At 40.3% G+C, this 27,788-nt stretch overlaps 1 protein-coding gene across 7 annotated transcripts in view; it reads right to left on the minus strand.

The window, feature by feature from the left end:
* The window catches only part of LOC146626816 (calcium-activated potassium channel subunit alpha-1a), a 102,004-nt gene that overhangs the window by 55,684 nt on the left and 18,532 nt on the right, over positions 1-27,788 (minus strand). For all 7 annotated transcript variants that reach the window (XM_085361470.1, XM_085361466.1, XM_085361469.1 and 4 more), the window contains exon 3: positions 2,863-2,924. In XM_085361470.1, coding sequence (XP_085217596.1) covers positions 2,863-2,924 — 62 coding nt within the window. The remainder of the gene's footprint in view (positions 1-2,862; positions 2,925-27,788) is intronic.

The raw sequence follows: 27,788 nt of genomic DNA on the forward strand, positions 1-27,788 counted from the left end.
GGACGTAGATTCCAGGTCTAAAAAAGCCAAGTCAGTGTTCAGGTGCACAGGCCTCAGTCACGCAGTCACCCGGCCGGCAACCACATAGTATCCACTGGGTGCTACAGGGAAATGTGTATTCCTCAACAGGTTTGCGAGCTAGTTAAAATCAGTCTAAGATGGTGATGCATCAAAGACCTCCTTCTGATTGCTTTGGTTGCTAACAGATTGGCATAGTTTCCCATAGTCTGCATGGAAGATGTCCACTTGTCTGCAAACACTCACTAATTATCCACGAACTCTAGTGAAGCTTGAAAAATTGCGACACAAACCTACAAGTTGTGCCGTACCACTGAAACCAACATGTTTCAAAAAGTACAGCTTTGATTTTCAAAGTTTTTCTGTTTCCAGTTTGTGTTGCACTTTTACGGTTTTACAAAAACTTAGCGATTAGTTGCAGAGTGTTTTCAGATAAGTCCGCATCTTCTATGCAAACTATGTGTGATGTCAGTACCTCAATGTCATAAACAATCACGAGAAGGCTTTTGGTGCAGCATCCTTTGATTGCAATTCAGTTTCATCACTGGTAACCACTGGCAACTTTTATTTGGGAAACACACATTTTTCCCTAGTGAACAGTGGTTGCAAGGTGGTTGCCAACTGGTCTCTAGGGCTATGTGACTGGGACTTGGATTTGCATTCTTTCTAATAAATTCATCATTAAAGAGCCTGTTGGTGAGTTTATGGTGTGAACTGAATAAAAAAAGGTTGTCCATTTTGTAAATATAGTCAAAAAGGAGGAAAAGCAGGATATGATTTGACAGCACGATAGCTATGCCCATCTTCTATATACAGTCTAAGTTTGTTAGCTGTATATGAAGTCTAGAATCTTTGAGTGTTTAAAGTCATTATTGAAATAAACAACCAAACTATTTAAAACTAAGAAGATAAAATGAAAACATGTAATAGTTTGTTAGTATGGGACATCTCTCCAGCTGATCAGGTGATCCAGACTTAAAAATGACAGTTACATAGAACCATGACGTCCACAGTAAGACAAAACTCAAGATTTATGAATTAGAGCTCCATGTACAGACCTAAACCTCCTCTGTGCAGCTCACAGCTCTTCTCTGAATATAAGTGGGTCTGCTATGTTGACATCTCTCTCCATGTCACTTTAAGTTAGGTCAGCCTGTCCATCATATAACAGCCTCAGCAAGGCTTGCACTAATTACAGGAAAGGCTATATCTGTTACAGTCTGCTGCCACTTGCGAGAGAGCAGCTAACTGGCTGCTCTTTGGCTCCAAGTAGTGAAAAAATGGTGTCTGAATAATAGAAAGACCTGGATAATACTGACTGAAAACTCAGGCAGAGAGCCTCATTGAACTAATATGGATATAAGTCAGCAAGCAGGTGCTAGGGCATCAGTCCTTCTACATTTAACAATGTCTCTTCTTATGCATGATGAGTTTAAAGAGAGAGGGGTTGAACGTCATCCTCCATCAGGTGAAAAGGCACTCGGAGACACTACAGGCAAGTTCTGAGAACAGGAGGCCACAGATGGCATCGGTAAGGATGTAACTCTATCTGAGCTTGTCCAGATAATGAAATGAGATCATGCTTGCAAACCACATCAGAGCAAGCCAAGCCCTCAGCTGTACGTCTTCTTATGCAATAACAAATAAGCTGAACGTGTGCCTGCAGGAGGCTGATTATATGAGTTTACAGCTCATTTTCCCTTCTCTGCTTTAACATTACTCCCAGTGGAGACTCACTGTGGGCTTGATAGAAGCTTTTATCCTGGCGTGTTTTACCCCACTTTCTTAATGACACTGTGTCCAAACACCACAAGGCCGCAGTAACAGTATACTGCCTCACATGTAGCTTAAAGAGCCTTCCGCTTCCTCTAGTCTGATTACCGATGGCGATTGTTTTGAACAGGAAATTTTGGACTTTCCTGCCTCTTTGAAAGTCTGATCCTTACAGAGATTAAGCAAATTTCATCTGTGAGCTCTAGCTGGTCGTCAGCGGAGATCGCAAAGGAGGACCGGAGCAGTTTACCTGGAAAATGATTGGATTAAACAACAAACAAGCAAAAAATAGCAAGCCCGTGTTCTAAATGCCATATAACCATGACAAAGCACTCAGTGGTATTAAGGCTACCTTACATGAACTTCACATTCATGTGTCTGCACTACTACAAATAGAACTACAATAGATTTTAGCAATTTAGACTGTAATGTAACAGAAACATCAGCAGCGTTATTACTACACTTTATATTCATTTCCCTGGAACTAAACTGCAGTTCTTTGTAAAGTGAATTAAGCTAATTCAAACCTGACTGACTTTTTCTAATTGCACTGCGCTCCCCTACAAATTTTCCACCATTAGCTAGTTGGATCAGACGTTAAACAGTCATTAACCTGCTCCAAAGTCAACATAATGTCTGACAGCACCAGTTTGTACCCATATGCGAGTGACGCGGGTATTTCTCAGGTGAATTCACAGCTGGTGAGTGACCATTACATGTCCTGCCTTCTGCACACTACACCGAGGAGTGCTTCCAGAAGGAAGGATGAGGCTGGCAACAAGACGACTTCAGACGGTGACCTGAAAATTTCCTGGAGCTCATGACTGGAAAACAGGTTTTGAGGCCAAGGACAGCAAAACTGAAGAACAAACTTCTGATATCAGTTTCAGTTTCCATCTACAGACATGCTCTGATTGGTAGAGCTGCTATGAGGTTACATTTCCATGAAGACTGTGTCTAGCTATGAGGTTACTGATCTTAAAGTGAGTCATATCAGTTAAACTCTCAAAAACCTGTGAGCTACAGGGGAAAAGAAAAAATTACAGAGTAAGTTTAAAGCTAATTACTTACTCAGAGGAATCTATGAAGTATATCACAAGGGCTCCGATGCTGAGTGCAAAAACGAGCACCACCTGCAGAGAATGGGAAAAAATATATATTTTTACTTTAAGTTGAAGTGGTACAGTACAGTATATACACATGCACACTGGACTAGACAGCAGTTTTTTAATCTTTAAGATGTATTGGTAAATGGACACGAGCCACATTTGTCTCTAATTATTTCATTTATTTCACTATTTTAACTGATTTAACAACTTTTAGAAAATGAGAAAAACAACTGGATTAGGTTGAAATACGATGACATATTAGCAAGCTTAAAAAAAATCAAATACATTTAAAAACTGTACAGTTTACACCATATGGATATTTGTCTTTGCCCAACAAAGAAAAAACAAAAATCCCCAAACGTTTCTTTTTTGGTCACAGCTTCACCATAAACTGATCATCATCTGGGTTTCAGAGTCATGTCAAAACAAACCGAAAATATCTCCCGATTGTTTAATTCCACGACATCAGAAAACCCTGAAACGCAGCATGTACGTAACAAATGTTTTACATAGCAAATATTAGATGGCTATTAATCAGCAGACCTTGATGCATCTTGCCAGCCTGTTATTATTGTGTTATATAAACCAAAAAGAAAGAGTCACAGTGTCACAAACAGACTACAGTGTTACTGTATATCTGACAGCATAAATAAATACGCAAGAGCTTGCCTCATCATGTAAATTGGCAGTGGAGGTGTGGGCGAAGTGACAGAACGTGGCTTCAGCTTTCGGAGATGCAGCTGAGCCTGAAGCTTCGACGTTGACAGTGAAGCAGCACGATAATAAAAACCAGGGTGTCGCTTTTACTCTGTTCACGTTGCCTTCTTCTGCAGGGAGAAGACACTGATGAATAGATCCAAGTCTGGAAGTGACCAATAGAATCCCAGGCCAGGAGGGAAGCAGGTTGCGGGGCAATAAATATGACTGTCAGTGATGGTGAGCCGCCAGCTCTGCCACGGAGTGAGCTTAGGTGAAACTTAATCACTTCTGCCAGCCCCACAGGAGTTATATCAACAGCATATCTGGTGATGGAGAAACCAAGATTCAGCTGATCCACCTTCGTTTCAGTCTACCCGTGTTCTCACCTGACAAAACTACTAACAGTGAAAACCAGGGAGTACTCCTTGTATTTGTCCAACCAAAAAAGGCAGCTGAAGATGATCAGAAATACGGGCCAGAAGATAAAAACCTCTAAAATCTCTAACTACAGCACATTTAAAAAAAAAAAAAAGGAAAGTAGGCTAAAAAGCAGATAAACCAGTTTATACATCTTACATTTTGCAATGCAGCTGTTGCACAATCAGTTTTCTGCCATTTGGGATGGGGAAGACCTAGATTTTTAATCCTTTAAACATAATGTTAATGCTACAGCATCATCAATTGACATTTATAAGTCAAAAAGCACAGCAGCTTATTAAAACCGTTGTGAAACAAGTGTCCTAATTTTCCCTTTTACAGCCAGCGCTAATGTAGACGAGGGCGCGACCCCGAGAGACACAAATAAGAACAGAAAGGTTTCTGCCAGACAGCAGAACAAATGTTCTACATCCCGAAATACACTAGCAGGTTATCTGCAAGCCTACCTGGCTTTCATCTATTTAGAAATGACACAATGGCCATCCTGAACAAGAAACCAATGGGCATGCATAATGAATGAACCCCGGTTAATTCATTTCCATGATGTGAAATTGTCTTGTCAACCTGCAACCACTGATGGCTCTGTAATGACAAAAAGCACCCGCATGCATTTTTAATCATCCCCTCTTCTTTCAAAGCCAGGAAATCTCTTTATGCCTCTGACTGTCCCAGTTTAGAAACTGGAAACAATGTTACTGCAACCCTAGAAATGCTAATCCCAACAGAAGACGACGACTCAGCAACAGCAGTAAATAACACACTCGGGCCGTTACAATGACTGGGCAGTCATGACTCAGTTTGTCAATGAAGCGACATCAGGCAGTGCCAGCGTTCATCATTCATCTCTGTCATCCCATAATGATGCATCACATCTGTATATTCAGCCTCCCTCGGATGTTTGCTGGCAGATGGCTCCACCCACAAGGGGGCACAGAGCTCACAGAGAGGACTGACCACTCCTGCATGATAACCAAGGGAGCTGCCAAGATATACTCAACTCAAATTTGCATTTATTTTTTGACAACATACTCTTACTTAATGCCAGCGTAGACTGCACGTCAAGAAGAAATTTGCATTAAAAGAAATCTTTTCCCCAGAAATTTAAACAACTGTTCACTGCCAGGATGAAAAACTTTGCATCTTTACGGGCAGGTTTCAAGTCATGAGACAAGTCACTGGAGGCAAATCCAAGAACTTTTGAATTTAAAAATGATCCTTTTTAAATCAGTATTTTGTTACACAGCTGAAAGGAAGCACTTTTGATCTCTTGGTGTTAGATTTTTCAGTCGGGTCTTCATGTTGCACTTGATGACGCACAGATATATTATCTAAACATTGTCCTCGGTGACTATTATCGGCCTATTTTCAAATGAGATGACATTCACCGCTGTCACTGGTTGATATTTATTCACTGAGTCGCATCAGCTGTAAATGGTTACATTGTCAGAGACGGTATGATGAACGGGCAGCACGGTGTTACGGCTACAACCAGCTGGAGCCTTCCTGTGTGAAGTCTGCGCGTTCTCTCCGTGCTTCAGTGGTTTCTCTCTGGGTGCAGTCCAAAGAAGTGGGTGGGTTATGCTAATTAGCCAACCTAAATTAGCCGTAGGTGTGAATGTGGGCATGAATAGTTATTAGTCTACGTGTTGTCCAGGGTGTACCCCACCTTTCACACTACGACAGCAGGAATAGACTCCAGTGCCCCCACAGCTACCTTGGATTGAATCAGCAGAGTGTAATGACTGTGATAAAGAGGTGGGAATCTTTAAACCTCTTACTTATTTAGTTTTTGAATACCTGGCATAAAAAGTGAATTAAAAAACATTAACCTTTGTGGTAAATGTGTCTTTGGATAAGGTTTGGCTTTTGCGCTGTACCCATGACTAATGGTTATCAAGTGTTTCTTGATTTAAATGTGAAAAAGGTTTTAAGTAGGGTTGCTTTTAAGATTTTATCACTTGTATGTCTAAGGCTTTTAAGAAAAAATACTAAAACTTGGAATTTAATCTGAAAGAAAACTCACAAGAGAAAGCTTAACTATCTGTGAAGCAATCTGCATAAATAATTGACCAATTCAATAAGAGATAAATAGATAGAAAAGAACAAATTTAATTTTTGACTCCAATATCATCAGTGATGCTGTGTATGGTGTGCAGGGCTGCAGAGTGCACAAGCAGGTCTCAAGCCTTCAGAAGGCAACCTGCAAACATCAAAAAACCCACTCATTCTCCTCCACTCTTCCTGAAGTGTGACTCACCATCATCATGTACATACGAGAGCCAGCATCTAACATAAAAACTTCTATTTTAATAATAGTTAAACGTTGTAAAAATTGGTAAAAGGAAATGAAAGAGGTGAAGACTGACAGTAGCAGTTTGATGAGAATCCGATAAATTTATTTTTCCCCATAAATACCTTTTTCAAATAAAGGATCTGGATCTTTTGAATGCTCATTAAGATTTTTGTTGGGGAAGAAATGTGCTAATTCTGCAATAGAAGTCTCTCTTCCCCCGATAGGAGAGGGAGAACCAGTAACCAGTTTGCCCCACGTTCTCTTAAAGCGTGTAGTAAATATAGGATCTTGATAAACAGTAGATGCATTGAGAGTTGGGTACGGCACTGCTTAATCCCATTTGTTCATGGGAGCAGAAATCTCTGACCTAATGTTCCTTATGGATGACTGTCCCACAGCAGCTTCAACCACCACACGGTGATGCTTTCCAAAATAAAATGACCTAAGGACTACCCCGGGAAACTCCAGCCAGCCCATCTGTCTGACCTCAAATGCTACATTGATTCATGAGGTATCTCGTGTATACCACAAAAATACAGAAACGCACAAGAGAGACTGAATAAGTTGATGTGCTATCATTGAGCTGAAAAGTATTTGTAATCCACAAGGTAAGATAACTTTAAACTTCAGATTCGTTTTTTTAAAGGACAAAGTACAAAATTTAAATTGCTGCAGTCTCATATATATAAATATATATTTATATTTTTTTACTTCACTGAAAACTGATTTGGGATTTCTGTCTGAGATGGGAAAATACAGAGTTTCTGTAGTTTTAGAGCAGCTGTAAACGTCTGTGAGATCGGCCTTGGTCTGTGAACAATGCTGTAGAGTCTTTATGACTGTTCTCAATAACTACGCTTCATCCTTTTCCCGAGGTGATAACAGCAAATTAGCATGTTTACAACAACAGCTGTAAACGTGATTGAGTGCAGCCTTGACAAACACAGACAATGGATGAACATCTTAGACATTTGCAGTGTCATTGCTGACACGGTGCTGTTTCAATGGGCAGCGCATGCAGTAGGAAAACCCAAGATTAGAGAGATGTTATAACTGGCCACCTGATTGATGATCAACTCGTAGCTGTAAATGATTTCTGAGTAATGTTTGTACCCAGCAACAGTTTAGAAACCACGGCCACATCTGCAGTTTTAGTTCTATCTTGTATTTTCATTACAGCAAGTAGCTGATATGTTCTATCTTCTATTAAGGACATCTTTGTTATTGCTGAATCTGGTTGAAATGGCCATTTGAATAGTCTAGAGGTGACACTGCAAATGGGAAGGGAAAATAAACTCTTACAACAACAATAATAAACCGAATAATACGCGAAATCACCCTAAATCTGCTGTACGTGTTCATCACTAACAGACTAATAAAAAGGTTTTATTAGTATTTTAGTGATTTACAATTAAAATTTTGTCAATGAGTAGTTATAACTTTCCGAGCATCAGCAGACACAATTAAATATATTTAAATTTTGTTGCCAGGCTGTTAACTGCTGTTTTATTTTTTTAGGTTCTAGGACACACACACACACACACACACACACACTTCAGCAGTCTTAATGTCACATTCATCATTCTGGCAATATTGATTTAAACTTTAATTGTTTAAAGAAATAAAGCATTTCAATACCAATATAGTCAAAGTGTAGTTAAAGTGAACACCCACGTGTGTAATACAATATGCACTACTGCAAATAGCAAGCTTCTTTTGGTTTAGAGCAATGGGGTCGTCACAGTAGATGGATTTTTATATAGGATGCCCTTTCAGGTGCAAACATCCCAGGAATTTATCTCTTTTCCCGGTCTCGAACCATGGCTCCTTAGAGTGTAAGGCCAAATTGTTACCACAAATATTGACTTTAAAAAATAATAAACTTAAAAAATATTTTTGACTTCAGAAAACAGATAGCAATGCTTAATAAGAGCAAAAACGCCTTATTAAAAAAATGTAAGAAAGTCTGACAGCTGTGTGGAGCTCTGCACTTCTGATCCTGTGTAACAAATGATTTATTACAACAGTAACGTTTGTACGTCTCTGTCAAATGAACACTGCACGAATGCCATAACTGCAAACCCCTTTGAAACCCTACACTGTAACCTACGCTACAACCTCACATGCACCTCCTTGGAAATATGTAAAACATGTCGCCTCAACGCCGCCTGCAATCATTGTGAAAAGGTCAATTGACTTTTTATTTGGAATTTATCAGTGAGAGAATAACAAACACGACATCAATATAAGCAACGATAACCATAGCCTCAACATACGGACTCACAGATTTCAGCACATTCCTGAATGCAGACTGTTGAAATGATCGCAATGGACATAAACAAATTTACAAAAACTGGAAAAATATGTTTTTTTGCCAAAAAATGAAGATTGGGGATACAAAAGGTGAAATTGGTTCTATGTATTGTTTTTATTTGGCACTGCTTTTAAAACACTGGGCTACAACCACAAGGTAATAAACACATTAACAATGACATAGGTGTAGGTTAAGTCATAGGCTGTGCAAAGATTCATCGCAGAGGTCTACATTGACCACTAAACTGTGACCAATGGGAGCTCAACTGTCTTAGTTTTACAAAATTAGACTGTGATTTACCACAAGCTCCTGATCCCTGTTCTCTCTCTGTGTGTCATGAACAGCAAAGCTCAGTAGATTTAGCCTCCACTGTGATGCCATCTCCGTAAATGTGGACAATTCTCATTTGGAGATGCACACCATGTATCTTATTAATCTTATCCATATAAAATGCATTTTCCATACTGACCATTAGAACCACTGTACATCGATAAAAATACTTCTCCTAACTTAGCATGCTATTTTTAGGGGAAGCATGAGAGCATGTGAATGCAGGAAAAGGCACGCTACACCTCAGAAGCATGAGAGTTGGAAAACCAATCACAATCAAATAGGCGATACCTGTGATCAAAAGGTTTTATTTTTTCCCTTTTTTTTTTCATTCATGCTCTTCAACCCCACTAACAGACATGAACCAAGGTATGCTTCATTGAGGTACGAAGCAAATCATGGACTTAGAGAATCTTTACGCCTGTACACAGCAAGGATGATCTGCTCATAAATAGAATACTTTCCATCAACCCATCAAAATAGTTCCTAAATAAGAAAAAGTCACCTCTACCTGGAAATAATGCATATAAAAGAATCACAGATAGGGCCTTGAAGAGACAACTCTGCCCTTGTATTCACTGCCTATGCCTGCACGTGCCCCATGCTTGTGGTGACAGGCAAAAACACAACATGCATACTGATGTGGTCTTGGATAGTGCTCCTGAAGCCCAGCACCCTCCTCTAGCATGATCTTAATATAACCTATCCAGCATGTGTTTCATAAACAGTCCACTGCCCCATCTGCCTGAATTTATGATGAAACTGTTTAACCTCCAAGGACCTGGCGTCCACATATGTGGACATCGCATTTTGGGTTATTTAGACCAAAATACTCAATTTTGCTCTACAAGGGCCTGATATCCACTTACGAGGACATTATACTGCTTCTGTTCTATCGAAATTTTTAAAAAATATCCTCATATGTGGCTCTCATTTTTCTTAAAAACAAAAATAAGTAAAAAAAAAAAAAAAAAAAAATCAGGTAATTCTTTGTTTTTACATTCATCAGGCCCCAATCATCCCAAATATCAAAGAGGAATTAAAAATGCATGCTGTGGAAGAGTTCGGGTCTTAGGAGGTTAAATTACAGCAGTGGAAGAAAGTCGCTCTCCTGTGTTTTGTGTCACTCAAGCAGGAAACCCACATTTGGACTGTAACATTTTGACAGCATCCTAACCATTAACGACATAAGAGTCTACAATCTTCCATTATGCGCAATGCGTTGTTAATTTTCATATTACTCAGTCCCTTTTTTTAAAGATTTTCTCTCAAATAATAAGAACTTGATTACATTCAGTTTTCAATTTGAAGAAATAATGAAGACAAAGTGAAGCCTGAGTGGGCTGCCTTCATTAGCGTCAACACTGTCGGTCACTTCATTCGCAGTAATGTGCCGAGATATGCGCAGCATCACATCTAATTGAAAACCTGAATCCTGCGTTTGGCATAAGGTTGTGACAAGAAAACAATCGGATTTATATAACGGGTTAAAGCCACTGACGACATCAGCAGAAGGATGCTGCACAGACGATCCCCAGACGCCTGTGTGGGGTAAGAAATTAGCTCATCATGTGTCATTCTGATCATGCCTTGAGCTTTGTCAGTCCGGTGATTCATGACTAAGGCAAGGCTCAAGGACACAGAGCTGGACAGGTTCAGTGTCCTGAGATCAGTGGCTCTGCCAAAGGTATTCTTCCCCCCTCTGGACTTGCTTATGACAGACTGATCAGTAGGAGCAAAATGACTAAAACATGGGGTTTTTGTCTCATAAGAGTATTTCAAATGTTCTAAAAAACAGGAAGGATGGTACATAAAACCACCTTGCTTAGTCTTTAGCATAAAAATTAAATACATTAAGTTAATTTTACTGTAGGTCATCTTCCCATCCAGAGATAAATACAACCCCCGGTGGTTTCTTCCTGTTGCTGTAAGTCCAGCTTATCTAACGTCAAATCACATTTAGCAACTTTGGCAACATTCTGTTGGAGAGAGAAGACACACTATGCTCCCTATGCTTTTTTTTCTCTTATCCTTCTTAATATCTCTCTCCAAATTACCTCGTTAGTGCAAAAACTGCCAAGCTGTGTTCTCTTTTTCAATTTTTCATAGACTCACTGAAAGAAATCATGTTTTTTTGTAACAGGCTGCTAGTAACAAAGTGCCTAAAGATACAATTTAATGATTCATAGGCTGGTGTTAAGTACCTAGCAAGAAAACAACTAACATTTCCCCTGAAAGTAGATAGGTACAAGAACTGGAAATTAGTGAAAAAGCAGCCAAAGAAAAACGTCTGGATAACGCCTGGATTACTATTACTCAAGACCACTTGGAGCCTATCCCAGCTGCCATAGGGCAAGAAACAGGTTACACTGGACAGGTCCCAGGGCCAACGCAGAGACAAACAACTATTCACACTCACATTCACACCTAAGGGCAATTTAGAATCACCACTTAACCAAATGCCTTTGGACTGTGGGAGGAAGCCGGAGTACCAGGAGAGAACCCACAAAGACACGGGGAGAACATGCAAACTCCATGATGGTGGAACCAAGCAAGAAAAATATGAAGAAACGAGAGCTAGCTCAAGACTTTTTCCACAGAACTGTATAAAAGAACGGAATACTAGAAAAAACAAAGCAAGAGGGATAAAGAAAAATAATCCAACTCACCAAGAAAAATGATGGTGCATGCAAATCCGGTACATGCAAACACATATTCCTCCACACTTTATACTGTGAAATTGTAAATTTACTGCTTAGCCATTGCAGAGCAATGAACGACTACACTTAACGCCTTGCTGTTGTACTGTACACCTCTGCCAACAAGTTGCAGTTTAAATCCACACCTGTCCAGACTCAATACATGTAGTAAAGATAGTCATTTATTAGATAGCAGCCACAGATTAAATGGTCTGCACGTATACACTGCAGTGTCTTTGAACCTTGGCATGACTTTCTCCTCCACCCATTCAAAGACACTCATCATATACCAGCTGGGGCTGTGCTGCCATGAAAGGCGCTTATCTGCTACTTGGAACAACTTGTGGTTCAGTGTCTTGCCCAAGAACACTTGGCATGTGGAGTGGCCAGGGATTAAACCACCAACCCTGCAATTTGTAGACAAGACAATCTAAGATTAGCGTCACCAATTCAGCATCTGACTAAATGTGAAATATGGTGTCAGTGTCTCCTTCTGTTCCTTACTTACGACACTGAATAAGAGCAGGGAAATTGACCTTTAAGATACTAAATCACTTCATAAGTTTAAGGCTTTCAATAGTTGTGAGATTTTTTTTTCTCCATAGTTTGCAGGTAAATGTTTTATTTATGGTAAAATACAAAAAAACGTGTTGCGTGGTTACAGTGACCCCAACCTTAGCTGCAATCTTGCCGTTTGTGTTGGATCTCCTCCAGTGTGTTAAAAAAAAAGCAATCCTTCAGTTTGATATTATTTTCAAGGAATTGTAGAAAGTTTCAGAGAGTCAAATTTGGTAAGAGGCCAAAAGCAGTAAATGAACATTTTGTTTAAGTAGCCAAAAAGGTCAGTGTTTTCAGTGTGCTTTGAGTTGACATAATAGCGACGGTTCAGATTGTTCCCTATGAATAATCTCCCTCAGATCCTTGGGACGGTACAGTAGAATCATGTCTACTCTGACAGTCCCACATGCTGTAGCAGTTTACAATTCAGAACTCAATGAATGCTGACAAAATGACAATCATGCTCCGGGTCTCAGTCCTGAACCTGACGGGTTGCCTTTGGGCTTGAAAACTGGGATTTTTGCAACAGCTAGATCACCAGTGATCAGTCTGTCATCGAGAGAAACTTGAGGTTCTTGTGGAGGGGATTGACCCTCCAATCCTGCAATTTGTAGACAATGCACTCTAAGATTAGTGTCCCCAACTCAGTATCTGAATGTGAACTATGGTCACAATGTCCCTTCTGTTCCTGAGCTATGGCATGCTGGAGCTATGGTGTAAACTGCTCGCATCACCAGTGATGATCCCCCACACACAACCTGGGAGGGTTTGAAAGAGGAATTGATGTTTGCACTCTCCACATGTTCGAGAAATTGCAGAACACACTGTGCCAGAGGTCAGAACGGGACTTCCAGGAAACAAGCTAAAGCAGCAGCTACGCTGGGAGCTTTTGATTATCATGGATCCGTTCTCACTGTAACAATTTATACTGTTACAGAGGTAGTTGCTCATATTAAACACGATCAAAAATGCAAATAATGAGATCCGCACATGTACAAGCAATCCCGACAGTGGGAAAAACTGTGCTCTAAATGGTTTGTTTCAGATATTTTTCTACTAGATATGTTTAATGAAGTTAGAACCAAAAATGAGTCCGCCATAACCACTGAACTGTATACTGGTTACACTTCAAATTCTGACATGTTACGGGGCATTGCACTAAAAACAGAATAGCAATGTACAGCTCTTTAAATTTACTGGGAATACCTGGAAACTCTTACAGATGCAGTGGGTGTCTGGAGTGGCTGAATGTAATACTCAGACTTGTACTGCATCACTCGGAAACCTTTCCCAGTATGAGTACAAGGTACAGACAGCACAGTATTCAGAGCAGGATTTCATCAGTTTCTTTTGTGCCTGCGATGTTCGCACTCATGAGTAAAACCAGAGGGTTTAAGGGATTTCTCTCTCATCTTGTCAATAAAAGCAGATTATTCCTTTGTCCTCTAGGCTTCCTGCCGTGCTGCATTCAGCTGCTTCCACATCGGGGATCGCTACGCACATTACAGCAGATCCTGAGGGATAGACCTGCTGTTATTATTATTATAACATCATCTTTGCCAAATCCGAATGTGCCCCGGCCCGTACACTGAAAAGCAGCAGAGTTTACAGGTTAGCACTACTTTGCAACGTATCCAAAACATGCAACAACATATACAAAACATCTGTATTCAAAATATTTTACTTTTAGCTTTTTTGAGTTTCCTGGGCTGATGAATAAATATCTTGGCTGTCAAGAGACCTTTACTACTAAGTCATAAACCCCAGACTAAGACAGTCTTTTCATTTGACTTATCTATGGATCCAAGACATTGCATCCAAAGTGAAAGGCCCAAAGATTTTTTGAAAGTTTGGGCAACCTTGTTAATAGTCATTATTTTCCCGTATAAATAGTTGGTTGTTACAATAAAAAAAATGTCAGTTAAATATATCATATAGGAGACGCACACAGTGATATTTGAGAAGTGAAATGAAGTTTATTGGATTTACAGAAATTGTGCAATAATTAACTACTTTACAACTCCACAACTTTATTAGTGCAAAAAACCCCATCAATTTATTTTCACTTTAACAAGCAGCTGTTGCTGAATTCTCTTGCAGCTGCTCTGTTCTACTGCGTGACGCCTTGAGTTTAAAATCCACTTCATAAGCATGTTTCTTAACAGGTTCCATTTTGGGGTCCTTATACACACACAATACGGTAATATTATGTTGAAGCACAGTACGTATCACTCCGCCAGGCTCCTGACTACGGTAGCTGTAATGCAGCTTCGTCGCTTAAGTCATACTAAAACATTTTTTGACAGATTTTTGAGCGCCATATACCACGTAAAATCAGTTTGAGGTCAGTAAGCACAACCAGAATTCATACATAAGGCGCACTGGATTATAAGGTGCATTGTCGATTTTTGAGAAAATTAAAGGCTTTTAAGAGCGCCTTATAGTCCGAAAAATACGGTAATAACGACGACCCGTTTGTATGTTCTAAAAAAAATAATAATAAAATGCTTTGGTGGCTATCGGTCAGACAAAAACCAAACCAGTTCCACATCACTGAAGTTGCATGTTTTTACAAATCAGTTCTGGTTCATCCGTTTCATTCAACGATCCGCTTTTGTCCTTCTCATTCTCCGTCGCTGCCATGCTTTTTCCGGCATGTGCGTATGAAAACAAAGGCACTGCGCATGCGCGTTTACCCATATTCTATCGCAATATTTCATTTTCTTATCATTGCCTAACATTGTACCGGTATTACGGTGAACGGTATAATATGGCCCAGCCCTAGACATAACCACCAGGATATCACCGACTAGTTTGTGGATTCACTTTAGATACAGAAATGACCATATATGGACAAGGAGGGGGAGTCCCAAGTGACCAGCTAAAGCTAGCAGCCAGCTAATACAGCGGTCCCCAACCTTTTTTGCGGCACGGACCAGTTTATGTCTGACAATATTTTCACAGACCGGCCTTTAAGGTGTTGCGAATAAATACAACAAAATAAAACCGTACCCAAAAAAAGGAAGAGTTATTCAAAATGCACGGGAAAAGACCCAGGGAAACCGATAAAAACGATAAAAAAAATTAAGATAAAAACTGATACATACCCTGAAAACCATAAATTTCACACCCGAGCTTCAATTCTCGCCGCCCGGTACCAAACGACTCACAGACCGGTACCGCTGAGCTAATATACAGCCTTGTTAATGATTGAGAAGAAACAAAAATAAAATGCAAGAAAGCAAAAGCGGATCACGCATTTTTTGAAAGAATCTTTAGTACAATGTACAACGCAAATAGTAATTTGTCAGATATCTGCATTACAAATGCAAAAAAAATGCAGTTTTCATCAAGATGAAATTAGCAACCTAACTTACAAACTTTAGGAATAGGTCTAGAAAATGTTTTTGATGCTAAAACAAAGGATTTTTGTCTTTATGTGTTATTTAAATTTCTGTTATACACACTGTGGTTATTTTCAGGAGCTAATTGTTAAATAGACACAGGTTTTTGTGTCTATTTAACAAGATTCAACTATCCAGTCAAAAAGTACCTAATTTACAGCCACTGTGTATCCAATCTGTAGCTGCAGATCTTGTTGTTACATATGACACATCCTCTGGTTTCCACAGTTGATATAAACAACTTTACACTGTGTGGAGAATTTGAAAATTGTTTTTGGAAATTATGGGAGGTACAAGACATCGATTCCTGGTACAAAGTTCCTGGTCCGTTGGTAGCTCATTAAAAGTTGTCATTCCTGCTGGGAAACAAAGAGCTCCTGCAAAGCACTGCAACTTCACTGCAGAGGGACAAAGCAGAGGGAAATTAACAGCCACTCATGGCGATGACAGCACGAGAGACCCCAAGAGGGAGCTGAACAATGCCAGGATGGAAAATTAGAAAAGTTTTCTCAGAATCAACATATGCTTGCTACATGCTTCACTATTTCATCTGACCCAAACATACTAAACTATACATACATGTGTGTCCCAAACACTGATTTAACGAATGCAACATTTTCCAAGTCATGAACCGGAACCACAGGAAGTGTGTGCGCTTCACATACAGCAGCTGTGCCATCAACCACAACAGTTTACAGTCTTAGCTGTACTCATTTCTGAGTCATAACCTGTTACATCTGAGCGCACAGACGTGAAACGCGTATTTTTAGATTTACACTTGAAGTCATTTACAATATTTTAAAAGCCTTTTTTATGATCATGTGTCAATTATAGCGTGTCATATTCTCCACACACATACAACCACATGCGTACACAAATAGTAATAGAGTGTGTATGATGATGGCATTATAATTATTAACACCATTTTAGCAAACACTCTGGTGTTGAAAACAGCAGGTCAAAAATAACCAGTGAACCTTCGCACCAGCTGCTGTCCAAATTACAGTATGTGGCAGCTTGATACCCACTGATTTATGTCTTATTATAAATAATACTTTCACTTAATGCAACATGCTGCAAACAAACTCCAACTGCGGGAACAGAAATAAATTAAGATCTTTTTTGTGTTGTATAGAAACAGAAAATCAAAGGAGCATCAGCACTATATCGTGCAGGGAACACCAGAGAGGAAAATGCTTGTTGTTGTTGTCGGCAATAAGCAATATTCTCTTGAGAATTAAAGCTTGCCTGGGGAAGAGCCTGCGGTGTTTCTTCAGTCGCTAACACTTCCTGTTTCACTCCACAACCCAGCATCAACACACATCAGTACAGCTGTGTGCTGCTCAGTGAACTTCAAAACATGCAACATCCAAAAAATGAATAAAACAAAGACAGAGAGGCTGAAAACCAGGTTCAATGGTTTGTGAGTGAACTTAACTTTTTAGATTCTCTGTTTGTTTTTCAGAGACAGGAAAACAAACAGAGAGGCTGTTCCACTCTGTAGGTGCCCTCAGTGACAGGCGCCAGGCAGGGGTGGGTATACTTGTATCCCACCGGTTCACTGCCGGTATTTTGGGGGGTTTTCCCAGTGGACGAGAGCGTTGCTTCCCTGCGCCTTCGGGTCCTGACTGTCGTTTGTGCCTATAGGCCAAATGACAGCTCAGAGTCTCATGGGCTCCTGGAGAGTGCTGCACCCAAGGAACTCTATTGTTCTGTTGGAAGACTTCAACGCTGACGTGGCTGGGAGGGACTTGGAGGAACGGCCTGCTGGATTTGAACCCGAGTGGTGTCCTATCATTGGGCTTTTGTGCTTATCACAGTTTGTCCATAACAAACACCACGTTCGAGCGTAAGGGTGTTCATAAGTGCACATGGCACTAGGACACCCTTGGTCGTAGGCGGATGATCGATTTTGTAATCATGCTATCAGATCTGCGGCCGCATGTTTTGGACACTAGTGAAGAGAGGTGCTGAGCTGGATCAGGTGGCAGGGAAAGATGTTGGACAAAGCTGGTGTATCCAAACATATTGTCTTGATTGTTGGTTGGACTTGGTTGTTTCTGTTGATCTGGAAGTAGCATATTGGTGGCAGTAAGTCAGACTTGTTTCCAGTGAGTGTTAGACGCTACCAGGGCTGCCATTTGTTCATAGTTTTTATGGATAGAGTACTTATGTGTAGCCAAGTGATGGAAGGTCTCCGCTTTAGTGGTCTCAGGATTTCATCTTTCAGCCAAGTGTGAAGCGGTGGGAATGAGAATTAGCACCTCCAAGTCCGAGACCATGGTTGCTAGCTGGAAAGGGTGGACTGCCCACTGTTGGTCAGGGACGAGTTACTGCCCCAAGTGGAGGAGTTCAAGTGTCTTGGGGTCTTGTTAACGAGTGAGGGGAGAGTGGTACTTTTATGCTCAGCTCTCTGTTGTATCGAAATTAGAGCTGAGCATAAAAGTGAAGCTGTCGATTTAACGATCAATATACGTTCCTACTCTAACCAAATATGGTCACGAGCTTTGGGTACCGACTAAAAGAGTGAGGCTATGGACACAAGTAGCAAAAAGAGCTGCTCCTTCGAAGAGCAGCTGGGCTCTCCCTTAGAGACAGGGTGAGGGGCTCGGTTATTCGAGAGGGACTGGGAGTAAAACTGCTGCTCCTCCACGTCAAAAGGAGACAGGTAGTTTGGCCATCTGACTAGGATGCCTCCTGGACACATCCTAGGTTAGGTATTCTGGGCATGTCCTACCAGGAGTAGGTCCAGCAGTAGACCCAGGAATCGGTGGAGAGATTATATCTCTCGGCTGGTTTAGGAATGTCTCAGTGTCCCCCCCCCCCCCCCCTCCCCCTCCCCGAATAAGCTGGAGGTCTCTGGGGTGAGAGGAGTTAGGAGTACTTAGACTGCTCCCTCTGTGACCCATGCCCAGATAAGCAGCAGAAAATGGATATATGGATGGTTTGTGAGTGTATTATCAGAGTGTATTAAGAAATAGAAATTTTAAGGCTCCTCAGTCAGGTGTAATGGGTCAAGAACATGCCTGCTGTGCTGTGAAATGTGTTGGTTGTTTTAAAAACTAAATGTAGATGTCCAGCAGCAGCAGCGCAAGTATAGAGATGTGCAGTAATCCATGAAAGCAGGGAATCACAGAGTTCTCCTGGGGAGGCCTAAATAGTGTTGCACTTAAAATGAGTGGATAAATTGATCTTTTTAAATCTATCTTTTAGATCACCTTTAAACTCTTCATACACTGTGCGAACTTTGTGATAAGTAACCATTTTCTCTTTGAATGAAAAATTCATGGCACCAAATATTGTTGAAATAGCTGTGTTGATAAAACATTTTTCCAGCCTCCCACTGGAAAAAAAAAAAATCACCAACAACATGAAAGGTTACAAAAGATACTTGAAGGCCACAACCCAAGTTACTTTCCCAAGCATTTAAGTGCTTTATTTCTCTCGAAAATCATCCTTCAGTCAGGATTCAAGTAACATTTTTCTAAGGGAGAATATTTACTAAAGAGTCTGCAATTTTTTTTCAGAGGTGCACATTTGCGTTCAAATCTGTCTCAGAAATAGAAAATGTTGCAGCTCATCTGATTTCTATAAAGTTCAATAAACAAAATGTGATCCTGATTTTCTTCTGGAATTTAACACTGTAATAATCATCTAGGACCTACTATAAATAACTAGTAGAAAATATTTTTAAATGCTTTGAATGTGAATGTTTTTCTTGTAACACAGAGAAAGATTTTTACATTTGCTATAACTTAGTGTTTCCCAGTTTTGCTTGCACCTTCTGAATCTCTTCACATTGGATATTATACTTTGAATATCATAGTAAAGCTTGTCTTCTTGTCTTTCTGAAAAAAAATTGAATTTTGCCTCGAACAGAAACAGTAACAGAGTTACAGTTATTTAAGAGAACTTGTAAAATGTTCTAAACTAATCAATCATTAATTAAAAAAACAGAAGCAACGTTTAGCAGTTATTGAAGGAAAAGAGGGAGAAGAGCCATTATTACATTTAATAAGTAATTTTATTATAAATAGGTGGCGTGTTATTTTTTTAATGATTAAAATATATACACCACAGACTGTATCTAAACATGGAGACTGTGACATTAGTTTCTGCACTGTCATTTTAAAGTTAGAATTATGGGCGTTGTCATGTTTGTGTTTTTTGGAGCAAGAAATGAACGTAAAGTTATCACATAATGTTAGCAAGCTCATATTTATTATGTGTGAGCCGACATCAGCTATTTGCTTATATATATATATATATATATATATATATATATATATATATATATATATATATATATATATATATATATATATATATATATATATATGCATTTATGATGACTGATGAAAATTAATAGCGGATAAACACGCGTTGAGGTGGTATTGTTTGTCCACCAGAGGACCTTCTGCAACTTCACTGTCATCAACAAATGTGCTTTGAAGATCAACCAGCTGATCTGACCAGAGTCAGGCAGACCACATCTGAGTAAATAAATCACTACACATAACAAATGTTAGAGTACTCCGTTTATGTTTCACGTGAAACAAAAATATCGACTGATAGACCAGGGGTCCGTTCTTCGTACCTCGCTAAGTAGGTTAGCTGGATTTGATTGTTGACGATTTCGCGTGATCTTGGATCGTTCGGTTCTCCGAAGCTCATCCGGGACTTGCTGTCATAGCAACAGACCCGTAAGCGTAAACCTGCTCGGGAGCAGGTTTACTTTATGTAAACAAGATTAGATCGTGGCCACTCAGGTATGTCCGCTTCATTTATACGAAAGCAACAGCGATATTTTTCCACTGTTATTCCATAAATAAATATTATCAATGTAACTAAAGATAATGCAGTACTTGATCCTTTCATTGATGTCACACAGATACATACAGGTCATTTCCTAAAAAAAGGGAAATGTACTATTAATCATTCTATTTCATGTATTTGATTATTTCAGATGTAATTCATATTTCAGAGTAGTAATAGTAAATTACTTCGTGTAATCAAGATGAGAGACCACGGCTATAAAAGCGAAGGTGGATTTGGGAAGTCTGTCGCAGCCATGTCCTGTCCGTATACGCGAGCCACCCATTGCGGAAGGTGCAAGATTGATAAGGAGAGTTTTCAGAATTCAGCGTATATTGCGGGATACACAGGATCCTTTAGCTCAGCGCGACAGTGTGTGCATAGAGAGATATCGATTTTCCCGTGAGGATATTATTTACTTAACCAACTTGTTGACGAGGGGGTGCAGGACCACCACCTGTCTTTTGTTGCTCTGCCCTTTTCTTGGTTGCTGTTATAAACAAACAAACAGATTATTTCAGGGTCTCTTTTCAAGAGACTAAAAGCAATATAAGTGATAAATATTACCATGCTGTAGAATATTCTTATATTTCACTTTTACTTGTTCCCATGTTCTAGTGGGTCCTGTCGTGGCTCTAATGTGAAAGAGGATATAATGTAATATAATATAATAAATTTACCCTACTGCCTACTGGTGTTGGCCAGAGGGGCCGATGGTGCGATATGGCAGCCTGGCTTCTGTCAGTCTGCCCCAGGGCAGCTGTGGCTACAACCGTAGCTGCCTCCACCAGTGTGTGAATGTGAGAGTGAATGAATAGTGGCATTGTAAAGCGCTTTGGGTGCCTTGAAAAGCGCTATATAAATCCAATCCAATCCATTATTATTATTATTAAATTACTTACGAGTTTAATTTGTCAGCAACTTTCTGCCAGCCCTCTCTCCTTGCTTTTGCAGCCTTTGCAGTGTTCCCTTGCGTTTTAATTAAACTCTGAAACTCCTGAAATCCCTCAATCAAGAGTTCTTGCTCTGCTGCCGAAAAATACTGAGCGCGCTCCTTCGACATTTTCGTCGACCAATCAAAGGGTTGCCGATCAATGTTTCTACTATCGATGCGTAGCCCCTGTTAAGCCACCCAGTGATCTCACATTACTTCATCCAGCTATACTAATCGTCAACAACAGGTGTGTTCGGAGAACCGGAATAGCGAGCTCAAAGTTGGCGCGATGATTTGATCTTGGATGTAGTAAGCGAGGTACGAAGAACGGACTCCAGAATATCGGATTTTTAAAAACACCCGATATCAGTATCGGGCTTAAAAGTAGTGTATCATTCAGGCTGTAGTAATAATTTAACTAATATGTACATTTAGCCCGAAATACAATTAAATGAGTGAATTATATAAAAATCCATCCACTGCACAGTTGTTGGTAAATTAGTACATTTTTTAATTCATTCTCAAAAAAACATCTTTACTCTAAAATTGGACAGTTTAACAAGCAGCCTCTGGGAGACTGACTGGAGTTTATCTCAAGAAGCTTTTGGGGGAAGTTCAGTTTTGGGCCAAATCTTCCAGCCCTGGGGGTTACTGATTATTCCTCATCTCCTACTATTGCATTTATTTTTTTACTTTTTAGTTTAATCATCACATTTTAATTTTAATTAATTAAATATATTGTTTGCTGTTTCCTCAACACAATTTCACTTTTATTCCATCTCATGAAGCACTTTGTTTCTAAATCTGTAAACAGACAATCTGTATTATGTTTGCAGGATTGGTGATGTTGGCAAGACTACAGTAAAACAGCAAAAGTAGTAGTTTTAGAAGTGGCATGTGTTTCCCAGCAGAGATTAAAGAATATAGGTCATAGCATCCTTGAAGCTATAAGGCAGTAGCTCAGTTTTTTGGCTTCTGCCCACTGCTGTATTGCACAGATGTTAAAATAATAATGGAGGTTAAAGCACATAGAAACTGGATCTTCTCCTAAACCCTTGGCAGCTACACACAAGTGCTCAGTTTGTGTTTCGTGTTGTATACATTGCCCTGTAACTACCAGCGGCGTGAAACCTGATCCTCTGTTTGCCTGACACTGGTCCCTGTATATAGGGAGTGCATCTGATCTGAGCGCACTGACAATGTCCTTTCTGAGCTTTGAAAACAATGCTTCCATCCTTGAGCATTTTGGGTCAAGCCACTCGGGAACATCTCCCTCTGCCATCCTGCTCATCTATTTGCACTTATTTTGCATTTCATGATTCTCTGATGTGACAACAAATTGATCTGCTCCTGTTAGACAGAAACGGCATGTTCTGTCCTGTAATGAATAAGAGATTTTTGCACCATTATTCAGATATTAAATGCCCACAATCAAAACATGCAGCGTGGAACCCCAAATCCCACAGTGGCTTAGCCATGATTTAAGCCATCTTGGAAGCAGCCCAACCACTCTCACAGTGAGGCGTAAAGAGCTTAGGGTAGGCGTGGATGGATGTATCTCCCCCCCTCCCAGCTTCTTGCTGTCTGTCTCAGCTGAAATATTAGTTTGTTGCTTTAAAATTGTGAGAAAATGACAACGAGAAAAAAAAAGAAAAAAAAAAAAGAATAACCAAATAGTCTTTGCTGCTGTGGGTGTAAGAGAAAAAAATCTTGCTGCTGAGCACAAGTGATGACTCAACTCTCAGGCAGCACTTCAGAGAGGAGGGGTCCTCACTGAGAAAATTCCTCTCACGTGTTAAAATGTAAATCATGGCCTGTGCTGCAGCCGAAAGGCTGGACATACAATAACTGCAGCAGTCCTGTGTTTTAAAGGTTGAAGGAGCTGATCTTAAAGTGAACATTTAAAGTTCCAACATGTTGTATGATCAGTAGGCAACTCATTTTCTTTAAGTGGCCACGGTAGTAAATTAAACTGAACTCGCCGAGGGAAAAACTACTTGAAGTATCAATCAAGAGTTTCATGCCTCTTTTACACCTGGCTTTCCAGAGACAGGAAAGAGAGGACTGTGATTAGTGATGGAGACGTAGTGAGCTCAACAAGCAGCTGCTTAGTCATTGTGTAGCTAATGACTTTTAATGGAATCTGCCGGCCAAATTGAGAATTTCTCATCATGAAACCGCTCGCTGAATGGATTCTAGGGATTGGGGGGAAGAATGTTATCATAAAACCCTTCTCGACTATTTTAAATACCACGCCACTTCACTAAACTCATTATACTTGACTGATTGTGCCTAATGAGAGCCTGCTGAAAATGTGGTGCCCAAACATAGACAGGTTCCAAATTAGAAACGCTTGCGCCACCCCCACCCCCTGGAGGAATGGTAATTATCACACCTGATACTTGCTGGTGCCCAAAACTAATGGTGTGATTGCTGCAAGAATTTGGCCTCACGATCGCAGAGGGTTAAGGATCAAGCAACTCTCAATCTGTAGACTCTGCAAGCACAGATGGCCACAGGTCAAGATGACCTCAACTAAGCATGTCTAAGGACCACTCAGATCTGTCTGTGTGCTGCACTGAAGGCAAATATTAATGACATTATTATCTACACAGACACTCAAAACACCACCCAGAGCAAATTCGTAACCTGCATAAATGTAGCTAATATTCCATAGTCAGTGTTTGAATACAGAACACAGGAGATTCACTGCTTTTTTGTGTTTGTTTTAATCTGAAGCAATCCAAAAATATCAGCAATGACAGGGTTTGATTTCTGCTATGTGAGAACACATGAAAGTAATTTAATGCATTTAAGTATGTAGACATGGTCAAGATGACCTGCTGATGTTCAAAACGATAATGAGAACATAGAAAAAAGGTGATTTACAGGACTTTGAAAGTGGCATGATTGTTGGTTTCAGACTGGTTGGTCTGACTATTTCCGAGCAGAGAATGGCCAGAAGGAAACAACAAAAGAATAACAGAAAATATCAAGTGAGCAGTGAGTCGTTGTAAACATGACTTATTGATGTCAGAGGAAAATTGTAAGACTGCTTCGACCTGATAGGAAAGCAACAGTAAATCAAACCAACCTATGTGGAAGAGCATCTCTGAATGCAAAACATGAGATAGACTACAGCAGCAGAATACACCTGAGAGCTAGAAACAGGAAACTAAGGATACAATTTGCAGAGGGTAACCCAACCGGCATAACAGAAGACTGGAAAAACATGGCCCAGTCTGATGAGTGTTGAATTCTGCTGGTCCATTCGAATCAGAATCTGGTGCGAACATGAAAGCATGGATCCATCCTGCCTTGTATCAAAGGTTCAGGCAAGCTGTTGTGGTGTAATGGCGTAGGGGATCATTAGCACACTTTGAGATCCTTAGGCAAAGTCTACCACAGTATTGTTGTTGACCATGTTGTTGACCCTTTATGACCACATGATCCATCTTCTTATGTCTACTTAAAGCAGGATAATGTACCATATTACAAACATCAAATAATATCAAACTGTATTCTTGAGAACAACTTTATATACCAAATGACCTCCACAGTTGCCAGATCTCAATCAAACACAGCATCTTTGGGATGTGGTGGAACAGGAGAGTCACATCATGGATGTGCAGCCAACAAATCTGCAGCATCTGTGTGATGCTATCATGTCAATATGGACCAAGATCTCTGAGGAATGTTTCCAGCAGCTTGTTGAATGTATGCCACAAATAATAGAAGCAGTTCTGAAGGCGATAAAAGGTCCAACCGAGGACTAGCAAGGTGTACCCAATTATGTTTGTGTGTGCAAGAGTTTAGTCCATAATTTCTAGGAAATTCTTTAAAAAAAAAAAAAGAAGATTTTACTCGAATCAAGATGGTACTAGTGCAAAGTGTGGCGTGTTAGTTTGACTTCATTTATATACAATAATGACTTACCAAGATGTTCTTGGTTTTAACTAGGAATGAAACAAAATAACTTCAGTCTCACATGGCATTGTTTCTTTCTGTAGGGGCCTGACAAAACAGGCCTGGCAGCTGCTGTCACCCGAAAATAGCGGCAGGCTTAGAGACGGGCAGAGAGCCGAGTGACGCTGCCACGTTGTTCACTCTGTTGTACTGGGTGCGGTGAAAGTCACACATGATCCCGTTGGCACCAGAGTCCACAGGTGGCAAACAGCGTCCTGTCTTTGCTACAAGGCCATGGGCGTGTTGAAAGAATATCTGTTACATACAACGATACCAACATCCTAACCTAAAGCCGAGAGTCAACTGGGAATGTCAAGAAAAGGGCACGAAGAGTGAATGCTGACTCCTTTCGTGCTGAGCCGTGGAAAATGTGTAACAATAAATCAGCGCTAACAATGAATTCTCAGTCATGTAAAGGATAAGCGCGCCCATGACTTCTGAAAGGCACTCTGAATATTTCTGCTGAAGCGGCACCATAATCGGCAATGAGAGAAAAGAGCAAGTCCACACGAAAGTGTTTAGTCTTTCTCTCTCTCTCTCTTTCCCCTTTTTCACTCCCATCAGACAAAAAGCTTTTCCATGTAGCGGCTCAATTGCTGCAGCTCACGACCCTCTCAGAGGAGGAGGAGGTAAGTGTCCGCCTGATGAAAATGCCCTTCTGGCCCACCTGTAATTTCGTTCAGTGCTGCTTTCTCCCCTTGCGGTTGCGATATCAAATCTAGCGGTCGAGCCAGAAAATAACTCTTTCACCCTGTCACCCAATATGACTTCCTCTACACACACGCTGACCCCAGAAAACCTAGACGACTCCAAATTGTGAGAACTTTTTGTCTGACAGCTGGTGATGTTAAAATTAGAAGTGACCTAGCTGAAGCTAGCACCTTTTGCTCACGGCTTAACTTGTAGAGGTTTAAGATGGGGAAAAATTGGCCATCATACACTTCCGCTTGCCAGCCACAACTTAGGTATCCGAGAGGGGTGGAGCTGACTGAGGAACCCAGTGATACATATGCTAGCTACTTGCCAATCATACCAAAAGCCATACTTCGGTTTATTAGTAATGTGGACAGTAACTGACACTAATAGGAGCAGTAATTTACAAAATGAATATGTTGTATTGAATAAAACCTGAAACTAGTGACTGAGCCCATTATATCATTAGAAAAGTCTTTTAACCAGATGTGTTTTGCGAAGGGGTTGCCCCCTGCTGGGTGACAGAAAGAAGTTTTCACACTGGCTTCCCTTTTTAGCCATGGAAATCTTTTACATACTGCGCAGTCTATGCCAGCACACTTGAGTATAGCTACTACCCCCATCGGTCTCTCCCCCTCACCTCTTAGCTCACCAAGTTCCACCCTTTGTCAACAGAGCACAGGCATGCTCACGAAAACGAAAAATATGCTAAACTCAAAGAGGACTTCCAATAATGACTGTTTAAAGAGTTTTAAAATGCACGAGTCGAGTGTGGTTTGTCTGTGTGTGTGTTTTGGTTTTTTTTTTTAAATGTGCAAGAAGTACAGTAGTACTCACATGCCAAATGTTGGTATGTCTCGGCAGCTCAGCTTATTGGACTGTAACAACATATGGCATGCCAAACAGAGACTTGTAGCTACTGTATGTAAGAAACTTTTCCAAAAAAAGGAGTTATAAATAAACAAAAACAGCTGGTGTTTACCTGCAGTACTTTATAGTCAGAGAATTCATTCAAGTCTAACTTAAATGCCTTCGACTCTGTTCAACCTGTGACTGGGGTTAAAGCGCAAAGATTGAAAACTTAAAAGCACCAGAGGTCATTTTTGGGCGTCCAATAATAGAAAACCTTTCTCTGGCCAGAATAATAGCTTTGTGACATCCAAGCCCCCCCTGTGGACTTCTAGAGGCAAACACACATGGGCTAAATGTCACTCAGCAGGGTCCTGTCATTTAAGAGAAATCAGATTTTCCTTCAGAATACACAAACTTGGGCCTGGCTGTGGTGCATACTTTCTATCTGAACTTTCTTGAAAATTGTAGTCTCAAGGGAAACACAAATAAGAAATACATCCATAACCTGCTTCTTTATCCTTTTTGGGGTTTTCTTTGGTATAAGTATAAACTGCAGCCAACTGTTCAGGCCCCGAGGGGCGTTTGTTTTGACGTTTGCAAGCAGCAACGTGATGACATTTATCATGAATAGGGAGGGTGGTCTTGTGTGATGCAAAAATGGATATGGTGAGGGAAAATCCAATAAAAATAAACTGACAGATGGGATCCAATCTAGAAGAAACCCACGGCTTTACATACATGTTTGCTGACCTGAATTTTGAAAACTAAACAAGAGAGTTCACCTTAAAGCGCTTAAAGATCAGAGACTAGATCTCCTGCAGAAAAAACTTTACAGACTTAAAGGTCACCAGGAAGTGTCCTCTCTGCTAATCAAACAGCCCTAATGGCAAGGT

The sequence above is a fragment of the Diplotaxodon limnothrissa genome, linkage group LG8 (assembly GCF_057381915.1).
Source record: "Diplotaxodon limnothrissa isolate DT_005_m linkage group LG8, D_limnothrissa_male_GT1.1, whole genome shotgun sequence".
NCBI lineage: Eukaryota > Metazoa > Chordata > Actinopteri > Cichliformes > Cichlidae > Diplotaxodon > Diplotaxodon limnothrissa.